The sequence below is a fragment of the Apodemus sylvaticus genome, chromosome 2 (assembly GCF_947179515.1).
Source record: "Apodemus sylvaticus chromosome 2, mApoSyl1.1, whole genome shotgun sequence".
NCBI classification, from domain to species: Eukaryota; Metazoa; Chordata; class Mammalia; order Rodentia; family Muridae; genus Apodemus; species Apodemus sylvaticus.
In genome coordinates this window covers 119,758,373-119,779,493 of record NC_067473.1, presented here as the reverse complement: position 1 = coordinate 119,779,493, position 21,121 = coordinate 119,758,373, and the positions used below count along the sequence as shown (strand labels likewise).

The following is a 21,121-nucleotide window of genomic DNA, read 5'->3' as shown; positions in this document are numbered from 1 at the left end:
TTGTGTCTTCTAATTCAGTGAGTTTTATTGAGCTCATACTGTGTGGGCCAGGGCTTATGTGCCTGGTGTTCCATGAAGGCTTGTGGTCTTGTAGTCACTAAAAATGAAGTATGTTTATATGAAATAGTACTGTGACAATGGATGTTCAAAATTCACTTAGGTCCCATGCTGACACTTGCCATCTGCAGTACATGTCTTTGGTATCTACCCTCAGTCTGGTTTGCTGTTTTCTATAGCATCTTCAAATTACAAATAATATAAAATACATACCAGAGAGTTCATGCATCTGTATATGTGTGTAGTTATAGATAGGCTGCATCTTTAGATGTTTTTCAAAATGAAAACCAGTGTCATCTTTTGGCTAAATAGTTATAAAAATAGTATATGAATTTTATACTCATATATGTAATATTACTATATAATAAAAATATAGAAAAATATAAGGAAAGGTTTTTTTTAATCTAAGTCTTTCCCTGTTACTATATTGGGACCATCATCACTCAGTTCACAGAATGCAGCCACAAACTAGGCAAATGAGTCATGAGTCCTGTGCAGTACACATCTGTCCTTGGACTAACCTCATTCACATGTGGACACCTTTCTGGTCAGTAGATGTCTAATTATGTCTTCATATTAATTACCTGCCACTCTTCCATATGGTTATTTCAGAGATTCTTGAGCAGCCCCCTATCACAAGCTTGGGTGGTTTCCAGCCCTTCTAAGGGAGCCAGCACTCTTGACAAATGGCCTTGCTGCCTGGTTTCCTGTACACGTTTGTTTAAGTTTGTCTAGAGAAAGTGGCTAGTTCAAAACCTATACCAAGAGAGCCAAATACACATATATTAGTATACTTACGGTTTTTCAACTGGCCCTCCAGGAAGTACAAGTGCCATTTTTGAAAGCACACAGTGATGGAGGAGGGTGTCCATTTTCCCAAGGCTTCTGAAGCCTGGGATTGTAACAGGGTTTTGTTTTGTTTTTTGTTTTGTTTTGTTTTAAAACACCTTTGCCAATTTCACAAGGGAAGACAGCCCTGGTCTCTACAACTCACTTCTTCAGTTACTAAGTGCTGCTGTCCGCTTCCTCTTCCTGTGGCTCACTTACTGGCAGCCTGTGTTCTTCTCACAAGCCTGTGCCTTAGTGTTGCCACTACCTCTGGTCTCTCTTATTGGCTGCTCTAGTTAATGCTTTCGGAGTTGATTTGTAGCTAGGAACCAAGGATCTTTATGTTCATGTTTTTGCTTGTGATTTGTGTTGTATTGCAGAGGCTTTCCTTCCCCCAGGACTTTAATCCCAGGGAATAGTACTTGTGTGATTTTTCATTTCATGCCCTTAAACTGTTACTCTAAATAGCCCACTGGGGTCCACTTGGGAGTTAGACGTGAGCACAGATCAGCTTATATTTTCTCTGAGTAGGAGTCCTTTGTCCTGTTGGTTCTGATCTAAGTCTTTTCGACCACACGCTAAGTCCCACTTGCACAAACAGATCTGCTTCTAGACTCCTCCCCAGGATCAGCCCTGTATATTTTAAATATACTTAAAAATGTATTATAAAACTGCCATGATTCAAAATACTATATTTCTAGTAGAACAAGCTTTTCTACCTTGCTTATCTTTTAAAGATGCATTTAGAATCATTTTGTCAAATCTCTCCAACCCTACTCACTCCTAGCTAGAAAAAGAAATTAAAATCTGGTAAGGTCTTTTTTTGGATAAGCACATCTTGAATACATTCCATCCTATCAAATTGTCATCCTTATTGTTTGGCTGCTTCCTTGGAAGGCACACCCAGCCAATAGCCATGCTAAGGGCAGCACAGGAGTCCTGCGTCCCTTGACCAGGGCCCCTGAGTGCTGCACTTGTTACAGGTTTGCTTCAGCACTGCTTCTTGCCGTATCCTGGTCTGAGCTGGTAGCCCATCGCTCCTCAACTGCATATGTCCTTCATGGACCTCCCAAAGTGTCCTCCATGGCTACCACACAGCCTTTCCTTTATGAAACAATTATCACCTCATAAATGAGGTTCCACCTGCTGCTCTAGCAACCTCTCCTTCCTTTCTGATCCAGGACATTGTTTATGACTCTGTTCTGACTTAGCTGTTACCTCCTTCATATGGGCCTGTTCCTTTATCTTTCCTGCCACTAACAGCCTTGACAGTTTTAAAGAAAGTATAGGACTCTTATTTGTAGGGTGACACCCTGGCCTGTGTTTGCCCAATGTCCCATCACAACAACAGTCAAGCTATAGATGCTATGCTCTAACAGGGTTTTCTTCCATTGGGAGACCTGAGTCACCCATCTCCTACTTGGGCATGTTGACCTAGGCCTATTCTGTTTGTGATAAAGACCCCATGTTCTCTGTTACCAGCTAGTATTTTGTCAAGAAGTACTGTGGTAGGACGCCAATGTGCTGATCTTCTCCAGACCTTTACTAAGCCCTGTATGTATTGACATGCTCACCCAATCAGCCACCACAGTGATGGCTGCTAAAGGGTGATTGCTTCTGTCCCGAATGTCACCTGTGTTTCTGGATTGCTATTCTATTACAGGAGTCTCACCTCCTCCCACCTCCAGCTCTGCGTTCAAATACCTGGTTCTATGTGGGAGGCCCAGAAGTCACATTTGTTCATTGGGTTGTAATGTTTATTCTCATTTATTTAGTGGAATGGCCTGAGTTTCAGATTTTGGATTAAGACTGTCTTTCCCCCCCACCCCCCCCCATCCCTTCTCTCTCAAAGTACATCCCAACTAGTTCACGGAATGAGGTCTCCATTTGGGGTCTTTATCTCCTTATGTTCCAGATGTGGAGCCTATCATTTAAGGAGTTAAGTGCCTTTGATTAATGGTCTTGGATACCAGCTTCTGGGCCCGGGTGTACTTGGTGCTACTGCTGTGCTGCTCTCACTGTTCTGGGTATTCTCAGTAAATGAGCTAGGACACATGTATGCATGGACTACCTGGATGGTCACACGTGTACACATATGCAGAACTATTTCCTTCAGGATTTCCATATCTATCTATCTTTTATATCAATATTCCCAACACCTAAGAGTTCTTAGCCCTTATCCACTACCCTCAGCATAGGAGCTGCTCTCCATCAGTGAACTGTGTGTAAGCTGAGGCCCTCTTCCAAGCATTTAGACTGCCTTTTTGCCCTCCGCCTTCATTTCCCCTTGTTCCTCTTGGCAGCACACCACTAGTATTCTCATGGTACCCTCTCTATCAGGGCCCCACTTCTCCTCTCATGGTGAAGGGTTAGATGGGAGGGAAACAGCACAAAACCCTTCAAGGACTTCAGATTGACAGTTTGAGAAAACAGACAGAACACCATTGTGACCGTCACATGACTGGTGGTGATCACAATCCCCTCTCCAGGGTCCAGAGTGCTGAGTGTCTTCCTAGACACCCCCCCCCCCCATAGGCTATGGCCTGCCCTGTGACTGTGAGGTGAACTCTGGTTCAAGATCAAGACCAGGTAGCAGAAGATAAGATTATTTGGGGGTGCCTTCTGCATAGAGTATACATAGCTTGCCGGGCCATGGTGGTGCATGCCTTTAATCCCAGCCCTTGGGAGGCAGAGGCAGGCGGATTTCTGAGTTCAAGGCCAGCCTGGTCTACAGAATGAGTTCCAGGACAGCCAGGACTACACAGAGAAACCCTGTCTTGGGTGGGGGGGGGAAGAGTACATGGCTTCTTTTGTCCTGAGAGACATGTGAGATTCAGGAGAAGGGAGGCTCTAGAGAAGATCCTCTTGGGCTTCTCTTGAATCACAGGACAGAGAGTGGGACTGTCATCCTGCTGCCTGCCTGCATATGATGGAACAGGCCCAGTGGCCAGGTGTCTTCCTAGAAAACACACAGCTCAATCCAAGCTTTTCTATATAGCCCCAATATCTACATGTGCTCAGGTAAGGGGGAGCAGGACCCATGGGTGGGATGCATTTACATGTAAGATGTCAGTTGTGTGCATTCCTAGAATCCCCACTGAAACAGTGAGTTTCACAAAAAATAAATAAATAAATAAACTCTGAATAGATCACAGTCCTAAATATAATGCACAAACTCTCAGAAGCTAGGAGTCTAAAGGAGTTGAGTTTAATGGTGACTTCTTATATTCAGTGGCAAAGGGACAAATCATGAGAGAATGGACTGACGCTGGACTTCATTAAGACAGAGGGAGGATAGCTGAAGGAGGGGTGGGTGCAGAACGACCACTGATCTAGTCAGGTCTAGTCTGGAAAGGTCAGATAGTGAGCAGAGCTCTAGGGAGAGTATTAGCAGACAGCATGGGGATAGATTACAGGTGGTGCCAAGACAGGGGGGGGAGGGGGGAGGGTGTGGCCAGGCTAGATCTACAGGTTGAGACCAGAGAAAATACCAAAGTATTCAGAGTATTCTTAGGGTCAAAGGTGTGGAAGTCTGGGGTGTTGATGGCAGTTGGAAGCCCAGATTTTGAGGGGTCCAAGAGGCTAGTTTGAGTATACTGCCAAGTGAGGCTGCTAGAGGGCAGAGTTGGAGAAAGGGTGTGGCTGTGCTGAGGGTGCCTGCAGGGCAGACCCATAAGATGTCTAAGTATCATAGGCCCAGTGCTTGCCTTCCTGTCTTATGTCTTATGAGATGACAGTGTTCTCTTAAGAGCACGTGGCACAAGATCCACTTTCCCTTTTGGGTGGCAAACTGAAGCAACACATGCCCAGCACCTGAGCTCAGTCTAGCCAGCCACACTAACTGGGTGGGTGGCTATGGATGCCACTGAAGGAGTCCTATCCTGCAGATATTCCCTGTGCCGGCTAGGGTGGTGTCAACCTGACACAAATTTGAGTCTTCTAGGAGGAGGGAGCCTCCACTGAGAAAACACCTCCATAAGATCAGGCTCTAGTAAGCCTATAGTACATTTTCTTTATGAGTGATCGATAGGGGAGGGCTGAGCCCATTGTGAGTAGTGCCACTCCTGGGCTGGTGCCCCTGGGTTTTATAAAAAAGCAGGCTGAGAGAGACAGTAAACCATCCTCCCCTCCCTCAGTGGCCTTTGCATCAGCTCCTGCCTCCAGGTTCCTGCCTTGTTTGAGTTCCTGCCCTGACTTCCTTCATTGATGGACTACAATATGGAAGTATAAGCCAAATAAATTCTTTCTTCCCAACTTGCTTTTGGTTATGGTGTTTCACCATATCAATAGTACCTCTTCTGGATGCTTCTAGATTCTACTGTGTGCAGTTGGCCCAGGCTGTACAGTGAGCTCCAGCAGGCAGCTGCTGCTTGAAGATCTCCCATGTGTACAGGTTCCACACATAGGGCCAGAGGATATAGCAGGGACTCTAGCTTTGGAAGACTCCTCAGATCTGGAGGAAAAGGGAGGCTGAGTCACCTAGAACAGAGGCTGCCAGGCACAGAGAGTGTGGGAGGTGAGTATCAGGGGAAAAGCGGGCTCCAGAAGAAGACACTGTCTGACTGACAGTCAGAGGAAGTAGGCAAAGCCCAACCTGCACGTACAAAAGTAGACCCATGTCAGTCTCAGCCACAAGAACCTGTGCAAAGTAGAGCTCCTGTGACTCAACCATTGATGTCTTGCCAACATCAGATGAGGAATATCTGCTTCCTGCTATGTATCCTATGCAGACCTGCGGAAGCAAATATAATGTATTATGGTTCCTGCCTTCCAGGCACCCTGGTTTAATGGAAAGACAGCTCTCACATGACCTGTCTACAGCACACACGTGTGGTTTTCAAGTGGGTAGTAGGCAGTGCCTAGGACCCTCCGCAGCAGCAGGAGCAGCAGCAGCAACAGCAGCGGCGGCGGCAACAGCAAGGGCCACAAAGCCTTAGGTGACTAGAGACCTGGTGGAGGCAGAGACAGAGTCAAGAACACTCCTCCCAGTGGGAGGGAACCAGAGAGGCAGGAGGCCGCACTCTCATGGGTGAGCAGTAATGAGCCAGTAAGGACCATCTCCTCTCTAGGATCTTTGTGAAAGCATGTGTGGGACAGAGAAAATACTCTGGAGAGGGAAGCATGGGAGCCATGGTGCTCCCAGGAGATCACGGCGCATGGTAAGAGAATGACCTGTAGTGTAGCCTCTTACCAGCAGCTCATTTAGCAGCTGTTACATGCAGTGTTGGCAGTGCTGGGAGTAAATGAGCAACAGTAAGAGTTGCAGAAAAGAGAAGAAAGTGCAGCCAGTGATAACTCTGTACACTGTGGGTCACCACGTCCAGCTCCAGCCTACAGTACCGAGGTTCTTTGTAGAAAAGAGGGGAGCTTGAACATTGGAAACAGGTAGGTTTGCTAATCTGCTGGCTGAGCATAGGCCTTAGGTGACTGGAGAACTGGAGGCAGAGAGAACAGCCAGAGTCCCTGGAAAATTGAGCTCAGGAGAGAGCAGTTTCTATGACTCAGAGAGGTCAGACACAGACTCTTGGCCTTGGGATGTTAGAGTCATGTATAGACTGTAGAGGGCTTTGAACATCCACTAAGGGTTCTCATCTTTAACAGGCAGCAGGGACCAGTGAAGAGCTGGGGGCTGCCTTACAGGTTGATGATCTTCCACCCTGCTAGTAGCAGGACAGTAAATCCAGAAGCCAGGGAAGTTTTGAGAAATGTAGGCCCTGGATCTAGGTGGCCAAAGCAAACAGGTGAGCAGAAGGTTTCTGAGATTCTGAATCTGGATAGCTTCAGTACAGTCCCACTCTGCACCATTTGGGCCTCTGAGACACTTCCTTCCTATTGTCAGTCCCAGAACAGCTTAGAAACAAATCCTATGAAAGCAGTTGTCTTAGGGTTTTACTGCTGTGAACAGACAACCATGACCGAGGCAACTCTTAGAAAGACAATATTTGATTGGGGCTGGCTTATAGGCTCAGAGGTTCAGTCCATTATCATCAAGGTAGGAGCATGGCAGCATCCAGGCAGACACAGTGCAGGAAGAGCTGAGAATTCTGCATCTTTATCTGAAGGCTGCTAGGAGAATACTGGCTTCTAGGCAGCTAGAACAAGGGTCTTAAGCCATGCCCACAGTGACACACCTACTCCCAACAAGACCACACCTACCCAAGCAAAGCCACACCTCCAAATAGTGCCACTCCCTGGGCCAAGCATAGACACATCACAGAGGTGCTGACCTTCGATTACAGACTAGACTACCTCAGAGTCTATGCAGGTTCAACTGCTTTGGCTGCTGTGGTTGAGGTGAGGGCTGTACTTCACGCTTTCATGGTTCCCTCAAGGCTGAGGTAGGTTTGGTCTCTTCACCAGGGTACTTTTACTAGTGCATGGAGCCAGTACCCACACACACCACATTCTCATGTGGGTGCATTATTCAGAAGGAGGGCACACCATAGAAAGCAAGAACTGGTGCCCTTGGGTCTAGAATGATGCAGGTGCTAATGATGAGTTGGGGAGACAGAGAGGAACAGAATAGACAGACAGTCTGCTTATGCATCATTTCCTGTTGGTAAAAATAATCACGTGAATTCTGAAAATGAAGTTTAAAGTGGGGTCAGAGGCTCACAGGACCTTTAGGAGAGATGCAAGACAGGAAGTCAAGGGAGATATTAGGTCATAAATCAGGAGAGGTGGCAACCCAGAAGACCTCAACATCAGGCACTAAATAAAGCTGGTAGCTCTTGGGGAACGTACCAGACATCTCAAAATTCCCTGAGGTCGACCAGCCTGCATGTCTGTAAGACAATTGTATGGCTCCCAAGAGCCCCTCAGAGACACTGGGTCGGCTTCAGGGTGCCAGGCTATCACCCTTAAGTGGGCTTCTCCCTTGCTGCTAGAATCGGCCTCAGGCTGATGGGTCAGAGCCTTGAAATGTGGGGCTTTTCTCTGCAGTGGTTCAGGCCTTGCAGTATTTCTCTCACCAGCAGATACTGGAAACTTCTGACCAGGAGCTTGGCTCTATGGTTGAAGTGGGCCTGTGTGGTGTGTGCCAATCCCTGTCAGGTCCCATTCCATTATACAGAGAATCTCTGTATAAATCAGCTGAACTGTCTTAGACCTAGGGTCTCCTCACTAATCAGCCAGTGCCAATGGTTTGACTCCTTTCATAGCTCTACAAAAGCCATGCTCCCATGGCTTCTTGTGGTAGACCATCAGCATCTGCAAGTCAACCAACCTGAAGAGCATGACATCCATCTAACAAAACACCAAGGCTCCCTCTATACCAGGGCTCCCAATGCCCTGTACTTCCAACAACATTCCTAGCACTTGGCTTCCTTTAGAATAGACTTCACACATGAGAACAGTTAAAGTCACTGTAAGGCCAGACATGGTGTGACAGCCACAGAGCTGCTGCACAGGGGCCATGGCCTCTTCTGGTGTCCTCTATTAGAACCCTCAGAACCACATGTATCCCTGGGTTCTTGCAACTTAAGCTGGCCAAATACACTGATTTTTGTGGAGAACAGTACTTCCTCCTGTAGCCTTGGTGCATCTCCCAACAGGGACAGGGAAGAGTTTGGGCATGTTTTCAAGTGCCCTGAGAGGTACTACCGTGGGGTCTTCATGCAGGGGAAAGCTCACCCCAGATTGCATCATGAAGAAGCCCAGCTGCCACCCTAAGAATGCCTCTGGACCTCCAGCTTGATGGTAGGTGGACAATATCCTCTCTAGAAGTTGCCACATTTGGGGAGAGGGCAGGAGTAGGCATAAGACTAAGACTCTGTCTTCACCCTGCCACACTCAGCATTATTCAGCAAACACTTTTTTTTTATTTGATATATTTTTATTTACATTTCAAATGATTTCCCCTTTTCTAGCCCCCCACTCCCCGAAAGTCCCTTAAGCCCCCTTCTCTCCCCCTGTCCTCCCACCCACCCCTTCCCACTTCCCTGTTCTGGTTTTGCCGAATACTGCTTCACTGAGTCTTTCCAGAACCAGGGGCCACTCCTCCTTTCTCCTTGTACCTCATTTGATGTGTGGATTATGTTTTGGGTAGGTATTCCAGTTTTCTAGGTTAATATCCACTTATTAGTGAGTGCATACCATGATTCACCTTTTGAGTCTGGGTTACCTCACTTAGTATGATGTTCTCTAGCTCCATCCATTTGCCTAAGAATTTCATGAATTCATTGTTTCTAATGGCTGAATAGTACTCCATTGTGTAGATATACCACATTTTTTGCATCCACTCTTCTGTTGAGGGATACCTGGGTTCTTTCCAGCATCTAGCAATTATAAATAGGGCTGCTATGAACATAGTAGAGCATGTATCCTTATTACATGGTGGGGAATCCTCTGGGTATATGCCCAGGAGTGGTATAGCAGGATCTTCTGGAAGTGAGGTGCCCAGTTTTCTGAGGAACCGCCAGACTGATTTCCAGAGTGGTTGTACCAATTTGCAACCCCACCAGCAGTGGAGGAGTGTTCCTCTTTCTCCATACCTTCTCCAACACCTGCTGTCTCCTGAATTTTTAATCTTAGCCATTCTGACTGGTGTAAGGTGAAATCTCAGGGTTGTTTTGATTTTATTCAGCAAACACTTAAAAGTTTCCAGATCTGTACTGGGACTTTCTCACAGACAACCTCAGGTTTTTGGAAAAGGCTGAGCAGGACACAGATTTCTTGATCTGGACATAGCTGTCTTTGCCTTGGGGTTTGAGCTTGTCACTAGGACTAAAGCAGACCTCAAAAGTGAAGCCCACGTGGCTGGCACAGTCCTTCAGTGTACCAGTATGACTTGATTAGAGGGATCCCTCTAGTTAGTGTCAGAGGGCATAGTTGTAAAAGTAGACCAGATTAGAGTGTGAGAAACCAGCTAAGATGGACAGTTTTTCCAGGTTGCAAATGTCCAATGTTCCAGAGAGAACAGAGTGGGGGTAGGAAGGGCCCTTCCTTGAGGAGGCTAGAAAAAGACTGTAACTGTAGTAACAGGTGCTTGTGAGAAGCCATGTGAGTGCTAGAAACCAAACTCAGGTCCTCTGGAAGAGCAGCAAGCTCTCGTAGCCACTGAAACAGCTCTTCAGCCCCAATTGAAGACCCGTCCTAATTATGCCCAAGAGCCCCAGACCACAGCTACAAAAACTACTGTGGGACATCTGTCCCAGTAGAGTCACCCTCAGACATTGAAGACCACAGTAACCTGCTATTTCCCTCCTTATCTGAGACTCTGAAAGGGCCCTGCTCTTTCAAACATGGGGGGTGTTGTACAAGTACACATGCAATCCCTCCTCTCATCCCACTTAGCCCTCTGCCTCTTACCGGGCTCTAGTTCTCAGAGGGATGGGCATCTGAAGACCAGACTGACAATGATCCCGAGTGGCATGTTAATCAATAGTCGATCCCTGGGTCCCATTTACCTAGGCTGAGTGGCACATGGTCGATAGCAGGCAGTTAACCCAGTCCCTTGCAACCTGCCTGTCTGAACAGTGCCTGCGCCCTGGCCACAGGATGGAGCAGAAGCTGCCTTTGAGCAGCTGGGCAGAACGTGACGGAGATGAATGGCTAGTGTGTGGAATCTCGCTGCTGCTGCTACTATAATAAAAAGCCTGCTCCAAGGTCCCCACCAATGTTTCCTTGAAATTAAATATGAGGAGGACAGATAATAGCCAGATCCCATACCAGGCCAATATTATCAGATTGATGTCAGCAGTGATAATAGGAGAAGGATAAGTTGGTGAGATCCCATTTATTAAATAAAGTGAGAGAGGCAAAGGACTGGCTCTATGTGAGCTGGTGTACAGTGAGCACCTCATGAGAGGCAGCTGGGGAAGGAGTAGCACCCTGGATTTGCTGCAGGAACTCCTCTTGCCTGCTGAGGCTGCAGTGCAGGTGACAGCAGGGGAAGATGCTATCCCCATAGTGATGCTGGCATAAGAGCATGGAAGATCCTGCCCCTCTGGCCTCCTGTTGTCTCCAGCCTTGTCGTGTTCCTTGGTTTACCATGAACTTTGCCTTTCCTTGTGTGGAGCCTTCCCTACAACACCCCTTTTCTTTTCTTTTTTTTTTTTTCTCATAAGATTAAAAAGGGTAAAGAGAAACTTTACCTATACTTCTTTTTTTTATTGATATATTTATTTACATTTCAAATGATTTCCCCTTTTCTGGACCCCCACTCCCCAAAAGTCCCATCAGTCCCCTTCCCTCCCTCTGTTCTCCCACCCACCCCTTCCCACTTTCCTGTTCTGGTTTTGCCCTATACTGCTACACTGAGTCTTTTCAGAACAAGGGGCCACTCCTCCGTTCTTCTTGTACCTCATTTGATGTGTGGATTATGTTTTGGGTATTCCAGTTTTCTAGGTTAATATCCACTTATTAGTGAGTGCATACCATGATTCATCTTTTGAGTCTGGGTTACCTCACTTAGTATGATATTCTCCAGCTCCATCCATTTGCCTAAGAATTTCATGAATTCATTGTTTCTAATGGCTGAATAGTACTCCATTGTGTATATATGCCACATTTTTTGCATCCACTCTTCTGTTGAGGGATACCTGGGTTCTTCCAACTTCTGGCAATTATAAATAGGGTTGCTATGAACATAGTGGAACATGTATCCTTATTACATGCTGGGGAATCTTTGGGGTATATGCCCAGGAGTGGTATAGCAGGATCTTCTGGAAGTGAGGTGCCACCCCTTTTCAAGTGGAGTCAGCAAGTTTCCAGGCCATCGAGAAGCCCTGCATACCTTGTGGTATAAGCCTGTGTTTTGTTTCTTTCCTGTACCCCTAATCTTCTCTTCTTTTGAATTTTGTGGCATTTTCTTAATGTTAAGTGGCTTAAAGACACGGGCTATGGAAGTGGACACCCGGGCTCTTCTTGCCATGCTCCTTAAGCTTTTTGAGACTCGTCCCTGTGTGCAGAGTGAGGCAACCATGCTGTCCCACAGAGCTGCTGTTTGTACTCTGGGGAACATGAGACACTGTTAGTGGTGTGTGTTGTCAGGGACACAGTAGGACATGAGACACTGTTAGTGATGTGTGTTGTCAGGGACACAGTAGGCCCTAGCACAGTCTGCTTAATCAGAAGAGCAAAGACTTACTCCCATTCGTGTCTGGGTTTTCTCCCTAGGCTGTTTGCTGTGATTATATGTCCTCTTTGCCTTCTCCTTTCCCCAGGCTGGTCCTCACCCCAGATGTCTCCCAGGGTGTAGGCTACTTAGGGAGCAAAGAGACATATATGTCTCTTTGTAGAGCTGCTCATGGGATACTTACCCTTCTCTTAGCCACAGTCAGCTTATCTCTAAGTGTAGACGGTGTCTGTCTTCATTGGAATTACCATTACTGTAACCATTACTGAATCACAATGACCAAAAGCAACTTGGGGAGGAAAGGATTTCTTTGGATTATTCTTCCACATCACTGTTTATCATTGAAGGAAGTCAAAGCAGGAACTCAAACAGGGTGGGAACCTGGAAGCAGGAGCTGATGGAGTGCTACTTACTGGCTTGCTCAGCCTACTTTCTTACAGAACCCAGGCCACTAGCCCATGGATGGCACCACCTACCTCACCCACCAGTGAGCTGGGCACTTTCACATCAATCATCAATCAAGAACATGTGCAACAGGTTTGCCCACAGTGGGGGCATTTTGTCAAATACAATCCCCTCTTCCAAAATGACTCTAGCTTGTGTCCAGTTGACATAAAACTAGTGAGGAAACTGCCTCACAAGGTTGAAGCCAGAGACCTTGCTGAGCCTTGCATCCATCCCAGTACCTGCACAGTAGCTGTTTGGCAGCCCAGAAGTGCCAAGAGATTCTGAGCCTTGGTACCCTGCTGCCACTCAAGGCCACCAAAGGATCATATATTCTCCCAGTTCAGAGACTGAGAGGCCAAGTGCAAGGTGTGTGCAGTTCCTGGTCCTCTCTCCCAGTAGAGGAGCTGCAGACACTCCTCATAGCCCCCTGCACTCCTTGGCTGATAAAGCATAGGACAGCCTTCACCTCTCTCCTCAGAGCACAAACATCTCATATGTCTGTCTCTGTCCTTTTTCTTCTCATGAGTGTGAACTAGATTATCGCTGGCTTTGCCTCATTCTACTTCTCTGTTACCCATCTTTACTAACTGTATCCATAGCCACACTGTGTCCAAATATGGTCATGTTCCAAGGCCCAGGAAGGCTGTGGACAGTGAAGGAAACTCCAAGCCTCTGACTTCTAGGTGTGCATATTCCTGACCCCCTTTGGGCATCAGTTTTTATCTTGGCAGGTATATGGGATCCAGATTGATGTAAGCTAAACAGAAATATAGATGTTCACTTCAGAAACAGAAAACCTGACCAGCTTCTGTTATGTTGAGGCAATATGTGATCTGGGTGAGGGTTGTGGCACTGGTGACCTGATATTTGAGCCATCTGCTATAAGACTTTGCATTTACTGAGTGTGTGTTGAAACCATATGCCCTCGTCAGCTGAGCAGGACTTCTACAGCCACCTAAGCTGACACCCATTCACAAGATTATTCTTACCTGTTGGAGCTGTTTTGTGACACTCAGTAAAGCAGGGCACCTTGAGTGGGGTAAAGCTACCCAGCACCTGCTTCCAAATGGTTTGACCTGACTGGCCCTACCCTGCTTCAGAGACAGATTCACTTCAGGGGCTGTGCCTCTTCTCAGAGTCTTCTGTGCACAACAGATAAAACTGTTGACATTGGCCTGCCTGTGTGTACTCCTACTGTGCTGAAGTCCCTGTGGAAAGGGACTGTGGCCTCAGCAGTAGCAATGCTGTGCAAGAGGTAGATTTCACACAGCCCAGTTTCTCCCTGCCTAGGAAGCCACTATATGTTCTCTGAAATTTTCTCTCAGCTCCCAGGCCCTCTTATCGGAGACCAGTCAACAGTGAGGTGGGCAGTCCTAGGGGCCATGAGAACAGAGGCTACTGATGAAGCCACTTCTCTCCTCACTTGCAGCTCAGACTGTGTCAGCAGCTCTGTCATACATGTATGGAGGGGGGTGTGAATCACACTGGGCCCAGGAGCCTGCCAGGGTACTTCCTCAATAAGGACAGTAAACCTCATACCACTTAGAGCTGAGGAAGTAGCTTCCGGTATCTGCCTGGTGCTTGCAGTCCATTACTGTGCAGGGTTAATTAACTCTGTGCAGGGAGGATGCCTGCATCTTCCCAGATGTGAGAGAGAACAGAGCTAGAAGGGAAGACAGTGGGATAGGGGTACAAGCTAGTGATCTTGAGGGACCACAGAGCAGCGGTCATAGAGAGCACTTGTCTGAGACATGAAGCCACTGAGAACACTGTCTTCCAAGGCCATACAACTCTAAAAGGCCCATGACTAGACAAGCTCTTGGGAAGTTACAAAGGAGGTGATGCCACAGTACATACAGGGCCTCTGTACATCAGGTAGAACCTGGCAAGGGAGTCTCCAAAGGATCAAGAGAAAGGCAGCTCTCCCTCAGGTATATGAAGATGTGATGAAATGCTGAGGCAAAGACCCCAGATGACCTCACTGGAGCTTGTTGGGAGGAATCCCCCATGTGCAGCATTGGGCACAGCTATGAGATTTGGGGGTGGGGGGCTTCTACCCTATATGTGGGTTTTCTCTCCTGTGGCCTGGCAGTTTGCCACAGCATCCCAGCCACCCTGGCCACTTCTGTTGCAAACCTCTATCTTGTTCACACCTCCATTGACTCTTATTATCTCAACTAAATATGGGTTCTTCGCTTCTTCCCTGGCACATGCTTGGTCCTGTGACCAAGTTCTGCTCAGTAGGGAAAGGTGAACTGGGTGAGGGAGGTTTCTAGGAAGAGTCGGGCCTGATTAAATGAGTCCTACAGAGGGATAGTGCATGATGGCTGTGGTCCAGGGCTGCTTCAGGAAGGAGGACGGACCCCAGGCAGCATCTTGAAGCAAATGGCAGTGGTAAAAGTGCCCATGCAGACCCCTGGGCTGGGCATCAGCCACGGCAGACCTACTTCCTAAGCCCCTGAGTACTTTGCAGCTGGCTCTTCTTAACTGATGGCTTTTACTTGGTTAAGCTATCTTGATAACAGCACTCTCCCTTCTGGTGTCTGCTGCATGGCTGACACTCTCAATTCAGAGGCACTGGGCAGGAGAACAGCAAGATGGCCTGGAGCACAGCTTGCAGAATGCCCATCCTTTTTATTGCCAAAGAATGTGAGGAATGGCTCACTGCAGCTTTATAACTGTCAGGTGTCTCTCACTGCAAGTCCACCACAGCTGTTACAAACATGGAGTAGTGGGGCTTTGGCGAAAACCCATCTGGAAAGGTGATGGGTAGGTGGCGCCACCACAGTGTCAATAAATACACCGTCCGCCATACCCTGGCTGTGATGTAACTTCTCTATGCCAGTCTTCTCATGTGGGAGAGGAGATAGGGAAGAGTAAATAACATGTGCCACACAGAGCGAGAAGAGGTGACCGGGGCATGTTTTCTGCAGTGTGATGCTGTGTGAGCTGCTGGGCTGGGGCGTGAGAGAGTCAGTGTGCACAGGACTCTGAGTAAAGGTGTGAAAGGAGGTGTGGGAGGGGGAGTGTGTCGATGTGGGAAGGCTGTGAGTGAGTGCATGCGAGTGGGGGACTCTGGGATCATAGGAGAATGGATGTGTGAGGCGGTGTGGGATTGTGTGTAAGGTGAGTCAGAGTGTGTATGTGTGTGTGAGTTGTGGGAATATTGGATATGTGGCAGGAAGGGAGGCAAGCGAAGAGAGCTTTCGTGGAACAAAACGGCATCTAGTAGTGGTCATGTCAGAGGAGCTGCGAGGGGCACCTGTAACTGTGTAATCTGTTGTTTACTTTTTTATCATTTGTTTTGCATCATAGTTGTAGAAAGTCAGCATATTCATTTGTTGTAGGTTCTAAAACTATGTCGATAAAGGAAGAAAGAACAGATAGTAAAATGTCTCAACACATTACTACAACTATCTGTAAGAAGTATGTTTTATCTTTTGGACATCTCTGTAGGTTTTCGGTGTCACAGTAGTAAAATTAGAACAAGGGTTTTTGGGTGAAAATGGCATTCTTGTCACATGGCTGTGGCATCAGGTCAAGAATGCACAGAAGACCCCTTCGACAGTGCCTGGCCCAGCCAGCTGGGAGGTTGTCCAGTGTTCCGTCCTCCAGCTGAGGCCCTTCCACTGGGCCCTGGTTACCCTGGGGGCTTGTGGCTGCAGTCAGTCAACATACAGCCCTGTACCCGAGTCCACTCAATATTGGCCACTGGCCATAGAACCAGACCCTGCAGCAACTCATTATAGCGTGAGCTAGCACATGGACAGACCTCCAGAGCTTCTCTAGTGTCTTTCTGGGTGATGAGTGTAAGTTCTTGCTTCTCATGCCTTCTAATTCCAGCCATCTGCCCTTATCGTCCCCCAGGCCCCGCAGAATGGAGCCTGTGTGCTCTGGCCTACAAGCCCAGATCCTCCGCTGCTACCGTGACCATCTACATGAAGTGCTTCTGTGCTCAGACCTGGTCAAGGCATACCAGCACTGTGTGAGCACCGCCCGAAAGGTGAGGCCACCTGCCTTAGTATGTAAGCATGAGACAGTCTGTGCCTGGGCCCCTGCATTTAGATGTCCCATCCTCCTCCTGGCTCAGAGCCATTTCTCACTACTCTTGGGACCCCAGACATGTCCGTGGGAGCAGTATCCCCTGTGCTGCTCTAGCTGGCTAGGCTTATAAAGTCTGTCCACCTTCCTGGAGCAAGTGGCAAACTCTCACCTTTTAGCAGAGGGCCTGAGAGAAGAACTACTCAGTTATACCACTAGTCTTCCTTGGCAGAAGCAGCTCTAGGCCTTGCTCCATCCACCCTGTATCAGTGGCCTCTTTCAGTCCTTGGACCCCCTCAGTGTACCTCACTAGTGTACCTTCATTGCACTGAGTGGGAACCTGGAAAAGGGGGTGCTGCTGATGTTGGACAGACAGCAGAAAGTTCCAGTGTGCCTTGTCACCACACATGTCTAAAAGAGGCTTGGGGCCTTCCAGGTTCAGCCTCTCCTTCCTGGTCCTACACCTAAGGTCTGTAAACACCAGAGGTGGGCCCCAAGCCACCTCTAGACCATGCATGCAGTCTGGCATAATGTGGGCCTCAGCACCCAGGCTCACAGGGCACCCTGTTACTAAGATGCCCTTACTAGAAAAACTTGGTGCCCTCTGCCAGATGCATAGAACGTGATCCCTGGAAGAGGTGAGATAGGAGTGAAGGTTCCTCAGGGAAGAATTGTTTCCAAAAGCAGTTAGATGGCAGGGGCATTCCTGGGCCAGCTCAGGAGGCCTGAGGGCTTTCTTCCAGGTACTGAGCTAGTATACCTGCCTGGAGGTATGCAGAGCTCCCTAGAGCAGGAATCTGATTGCACAATTGCATTCTCCCAGTGTCTCTCTTAGAAAATCCCTAGCTGTTAAGCTAGAGAAGAGGAAGGGCCTTGCTTAGGCAGAGCAGAAGTGGGCAAGGCTGCACTAGCCCAGGGTGGGGGTTAGCCATACCACTGTGAGAACAGAGAAGGGAGCTGGCCCCTGGGGTTAAACAAGTGGTGCTGGCTATTATTGCTGCAGAATGTGTTAAGTAAGAGCCTGTGTCCTGCTGGGCAGTGAGGAGAGACCCAGACTAGGTCTCAGGCCAGCTAATTGGCTAGTAGCCAGTTATGCTTCAGGGAAATGGCCACTGTCCAGTGCAGTCTGCAGGAGCCTGGAAAGCATGGGGCTGGGGTATCTTACAGCCTGAGCCTGGGCCATCTCTGGGGAAGAAGAGGGCTCAGCTGAACTCTGGCTGTTCTCTTTGAAGGGCTGAGGAGCAGCATCCTTCCTGGAGCTTTGAAGAGGGGACCGATCATGGGACCACAGACCATGGCCCCCATGCCCTGCAGTCTCTAACTGAGCGTGCCTCTGAGCATGGGGCTGCCATGCTCGAGAAACAGTATGTGCTACTGATTGAAAACAAATAAAGCAGATGTCTTTGTTTGCAGTCATTCACTCCTTGGCACCCAGTCACTTCTGTTGACTCCATGTCCAGCCGTCTGTTGGTCATCCATGGCACAGAGCCTCATAGGACAGACTGCTTCTCTGGAGGAGGAGTAGGCCTGGCAGAGGATAGCATGCAAACCATAACTACATGGCCACACAAAAGCCACCGTGGAGCAAGTGTGAGAGGAAAGAAGGGAAGTGGGGCTTTCTTGGGATGGTGCCAGCATCCAGAAGGACCTTCTGTTTGCTCTCAGGAAGGCTGGTAGGTAATTGCAGGACAGAGCAGAGCCGTGAGGAGTGGGACCCAGGTAGAAAGGAGTAAGTGCTCTGTAGCCAAGGGGGCAGTGGGCCTGAGAAGAAAAGGAAGCGGGAGAAGGGGCATCTGGGCTGGGAAAGCCAGGCCTTAAGCAGAGGCAGTGCTGTTCGGGCACCTAGAGCCATGTCGTTCTCTCACAGTAGAGGCAGACTGAGTTAGGGCCAGGCCAGAGAGCACTGTGGTCTTCACTGCTCAGGAGGATGGCGCTACCCTGCTCTCCTGGGCCAGAGCAGGTGTCTGAACAGGAGACAGAAAAGATGGACAGTTTTCAAGGCTCTGATGTAGTGCAGGTGGCAACACTGCGGTTCAAGCGTGAGGACTGAGATGAACAGGTCTAAATCCCGGCCTGCCAGTGCTCAACATTCTTTATGACAGCACACCAAGTACCAGGACCACACTGTGGCTTGCATTATGTCCTGTCCTGACAGGGGTGTGGGTGGAGCTGGGGCTTCTCTAGTCTCTCTGATGGTAACCTTGTATTTCCCATTCAGGTTTGCTCGGGGAGTCCCTGAGCCATCTGGAGCTGAGAGCCCCACACTCAGGCGTAGCAGCCCATCCCTGTACTTCTCCCTCAAAGCCCAAGGGAAAGTTAATGTCTGGGAGATACCCACCCACAATCTAGCCAGGTTTGCCTGATGGTCTATTTTAGTCACACTGTGGGAGAGGGAGTCAAGAAAGGCGGCCACAGCACCCTCCCTCAGTGTTCTGGGTGAGTGCTCACAGTGTGTAGGGAAGCTAAAGGGTGCCCTAGCCTGAGCCCTGCAGGGAAGACAAAACCTGCTGGGATGAGAGAGGTCATAGGTCACATGACTTATTGACCCTAAGTGATACCAGAGCAGTCCTCTATCTAGGAACAAAGATCCTTTCTGTCCCTCCCCCAGAGACCTAGCTACTAGGCATTGTCTGTCTTGGAAATCCCACAGCGGCAACATGCAGACATCCCTCCTATTCTGCAAGCTTAGTCGGGCTCCAGGGCTGGGCATCAGACACTGCCAGGTGTGTGAGCACCTGGGAACTAGACTGCACAATCCCGTGCCAGCTCACTCTGCTGGGAGACATGGCATACATGCACCGTCTGTGTGGCCTCCAGCACTGCTGAGCAGAGCTTCTATCCTGCTCTCTCAGCCTCTCTGTCCCTTGCTTGTGTCTGCAGACATTGGCAGGTCAACAGGCAGCCACTGGCCCTAGGATTTCCCTCTCATTCCCTGCCCAGCAACTGCCAGACTATATAGCTTTCTCTAAGTGTCGCTCTGCAGGCCAGGATTGGTCTCAGGCTCAAAGCAGCCGAGCAGGAGCCACAGCAAATACACACTCCCTCACCCTGGCCTGCAGCCTCTAGTATAAGTGCACTGGTGGCACTGCTGGCTGCTTGAGGTGGAGAGGGAGGCTGTCTTGGCCTCAGAGATCTGTGGAACCCTATTCTTCTGTGAGAATGGCAGCAGTGACCAGCCTCAGCTTGGGTCTGTCTAAAGAAGCCCTGGGGATGGACGACAGGAGTGGCTTGTCCAGGCGGCTCACTGACAACAGGTGCTGTGAGGCTTCTCCAAACTATACCGCCTAGAGGGTCTTAGGAACTCAGAAGAAGCAGAACTCAGAAGAAGCTGGGATAGCCTGGGGAACTCCAGTCTCTAGCAAAGCTCAAGACGATACAGGGGTGCAAGTTCTTAAGCTATAGTGTTCTACAGGCAGCCTGACCATCCCTGTGCTCTTTATCCAGAGTCTTAGCCTAGCTGCCTGGCCACCTGACTGATGGCAACCACAGAATCACAGCAGGGAGGAAGACTTTAATTGGCTTTCACTTGTCATTCTAAAGCTGGAGAAGCCTCGGCCTATGAAATGATGAGTGTCTAGAGCCAAACAAAGGAGGCTGACTTCCTAGAAAGTGCTGGGGAAGCAGAAACCCAACACAGGAGATTAGCCACTTCAGAGTTATTCCCCTTAAAGAAAGCACAGAGGGGGGCAGGGCAGTGAACTTTCCCCTGTGACTGGCCAGGGTAGGGGCCCTGTTCTTGGAAAACTGGCACACACCTCTCACACCACACACACACACCTCTCACACCACACACACACACACCTCACCACACACATACACACACACACACACACCACATCACATCTTGCTTCTTTTCCTTAGCTGGTGCTTAATCCTAAGAGCAAGTTGTACTGTTCCAACTGCAAGTGGGCCTGGTTCTCCCCTACTTCATCCCCAGAACTCAAGGCACACCCTGCCCCCAGCCTCCACCCTCCCTTCCCACTGTACCACAGCACCCTTCATGGCAACAGCACTTCAGGGAAAGCTTTCTCTGAAGCCTCTGCCTCCACGTGTTAACACCACCCTGACAGATCCGGCTGGCCCATCCAGATTGAGGTCCTTGAGTCTCCACAACTCCTCAGACTTGAGGTGGGAGAGGAGCCAGGACTGAGGAGTGGACAGACTGCCTATCATAAAAGCTTCCATCAGTCATTTCCTGTGTCACATTGTTTGCTTCTAGGATGGTTTTGTCTCTAAGTCAAAGTGGGAAAGTTGACATGTGGTTACTGTAAGACCCCAAAAACCAAGGGTGCCCCAGCACCCCACACCCCGGAAGGTGACACCCAAATCACTCGCGAGAAACGGTCTCGATGCAATAGCATGAGTATTTCTTTATTTCCAAAATTCTGGGTTCCACAGCCATACCCCACGCAGGGGTAGAGGACTGAGGACCCCGTGCAACTGAAGTCAGGGGTATTTAAAGGGGAAAAATCACTAGACAAGGGTTGGAGGACACAATTCACCAGGCAAGGGGTGAAGGACAAAACATGCTTGGAATGGGGAAGTACAGAATGAGGAAGTAAGGAAGGTTAGAGATTATCTGGAGCAAACGTCCTTGGGGCATTGTATAGTTAAACATCTGAACTAGAACAGGGTGGGCTATCTTTCTCAAGCTGAAAGCAGAAAACAAGT

At 48.8% G+C, this 21,121-nt stretch overlaps 1 protein-coding gene across 1 annotated transcript in view; it reads left to right on the top strand.

Annotated features, from left to right (window-relative positions):
- Positions 1 to 17,870, top strand: part of Chchd6 (coiled-coil-helix-coiled-coil-helix domain containing 6) — a 213,691-nt gene extending 195,821 nt beyond the window's left edge. The window contains exons 7-8 of the mRNA XM_052174302.1: positions 16,277 to 16,412; positions 17,683 to 17,870. Of these exons, the coding sequence (XP_052030262.1) occupies positions 16,277 to 16,412; positions 17,683 to 17,688 (142 nt within the window). The 3' untranslated portion in view covers positions 17,689 to 17,870. The remainder of the gene's footprint in view (positions 1 to 16,276; positions 16,413 to 17,682) is intronic.
- The last annotated feature ends 3,251 nt before the right edge of the window (positions 17,871 to 21,121 follow it).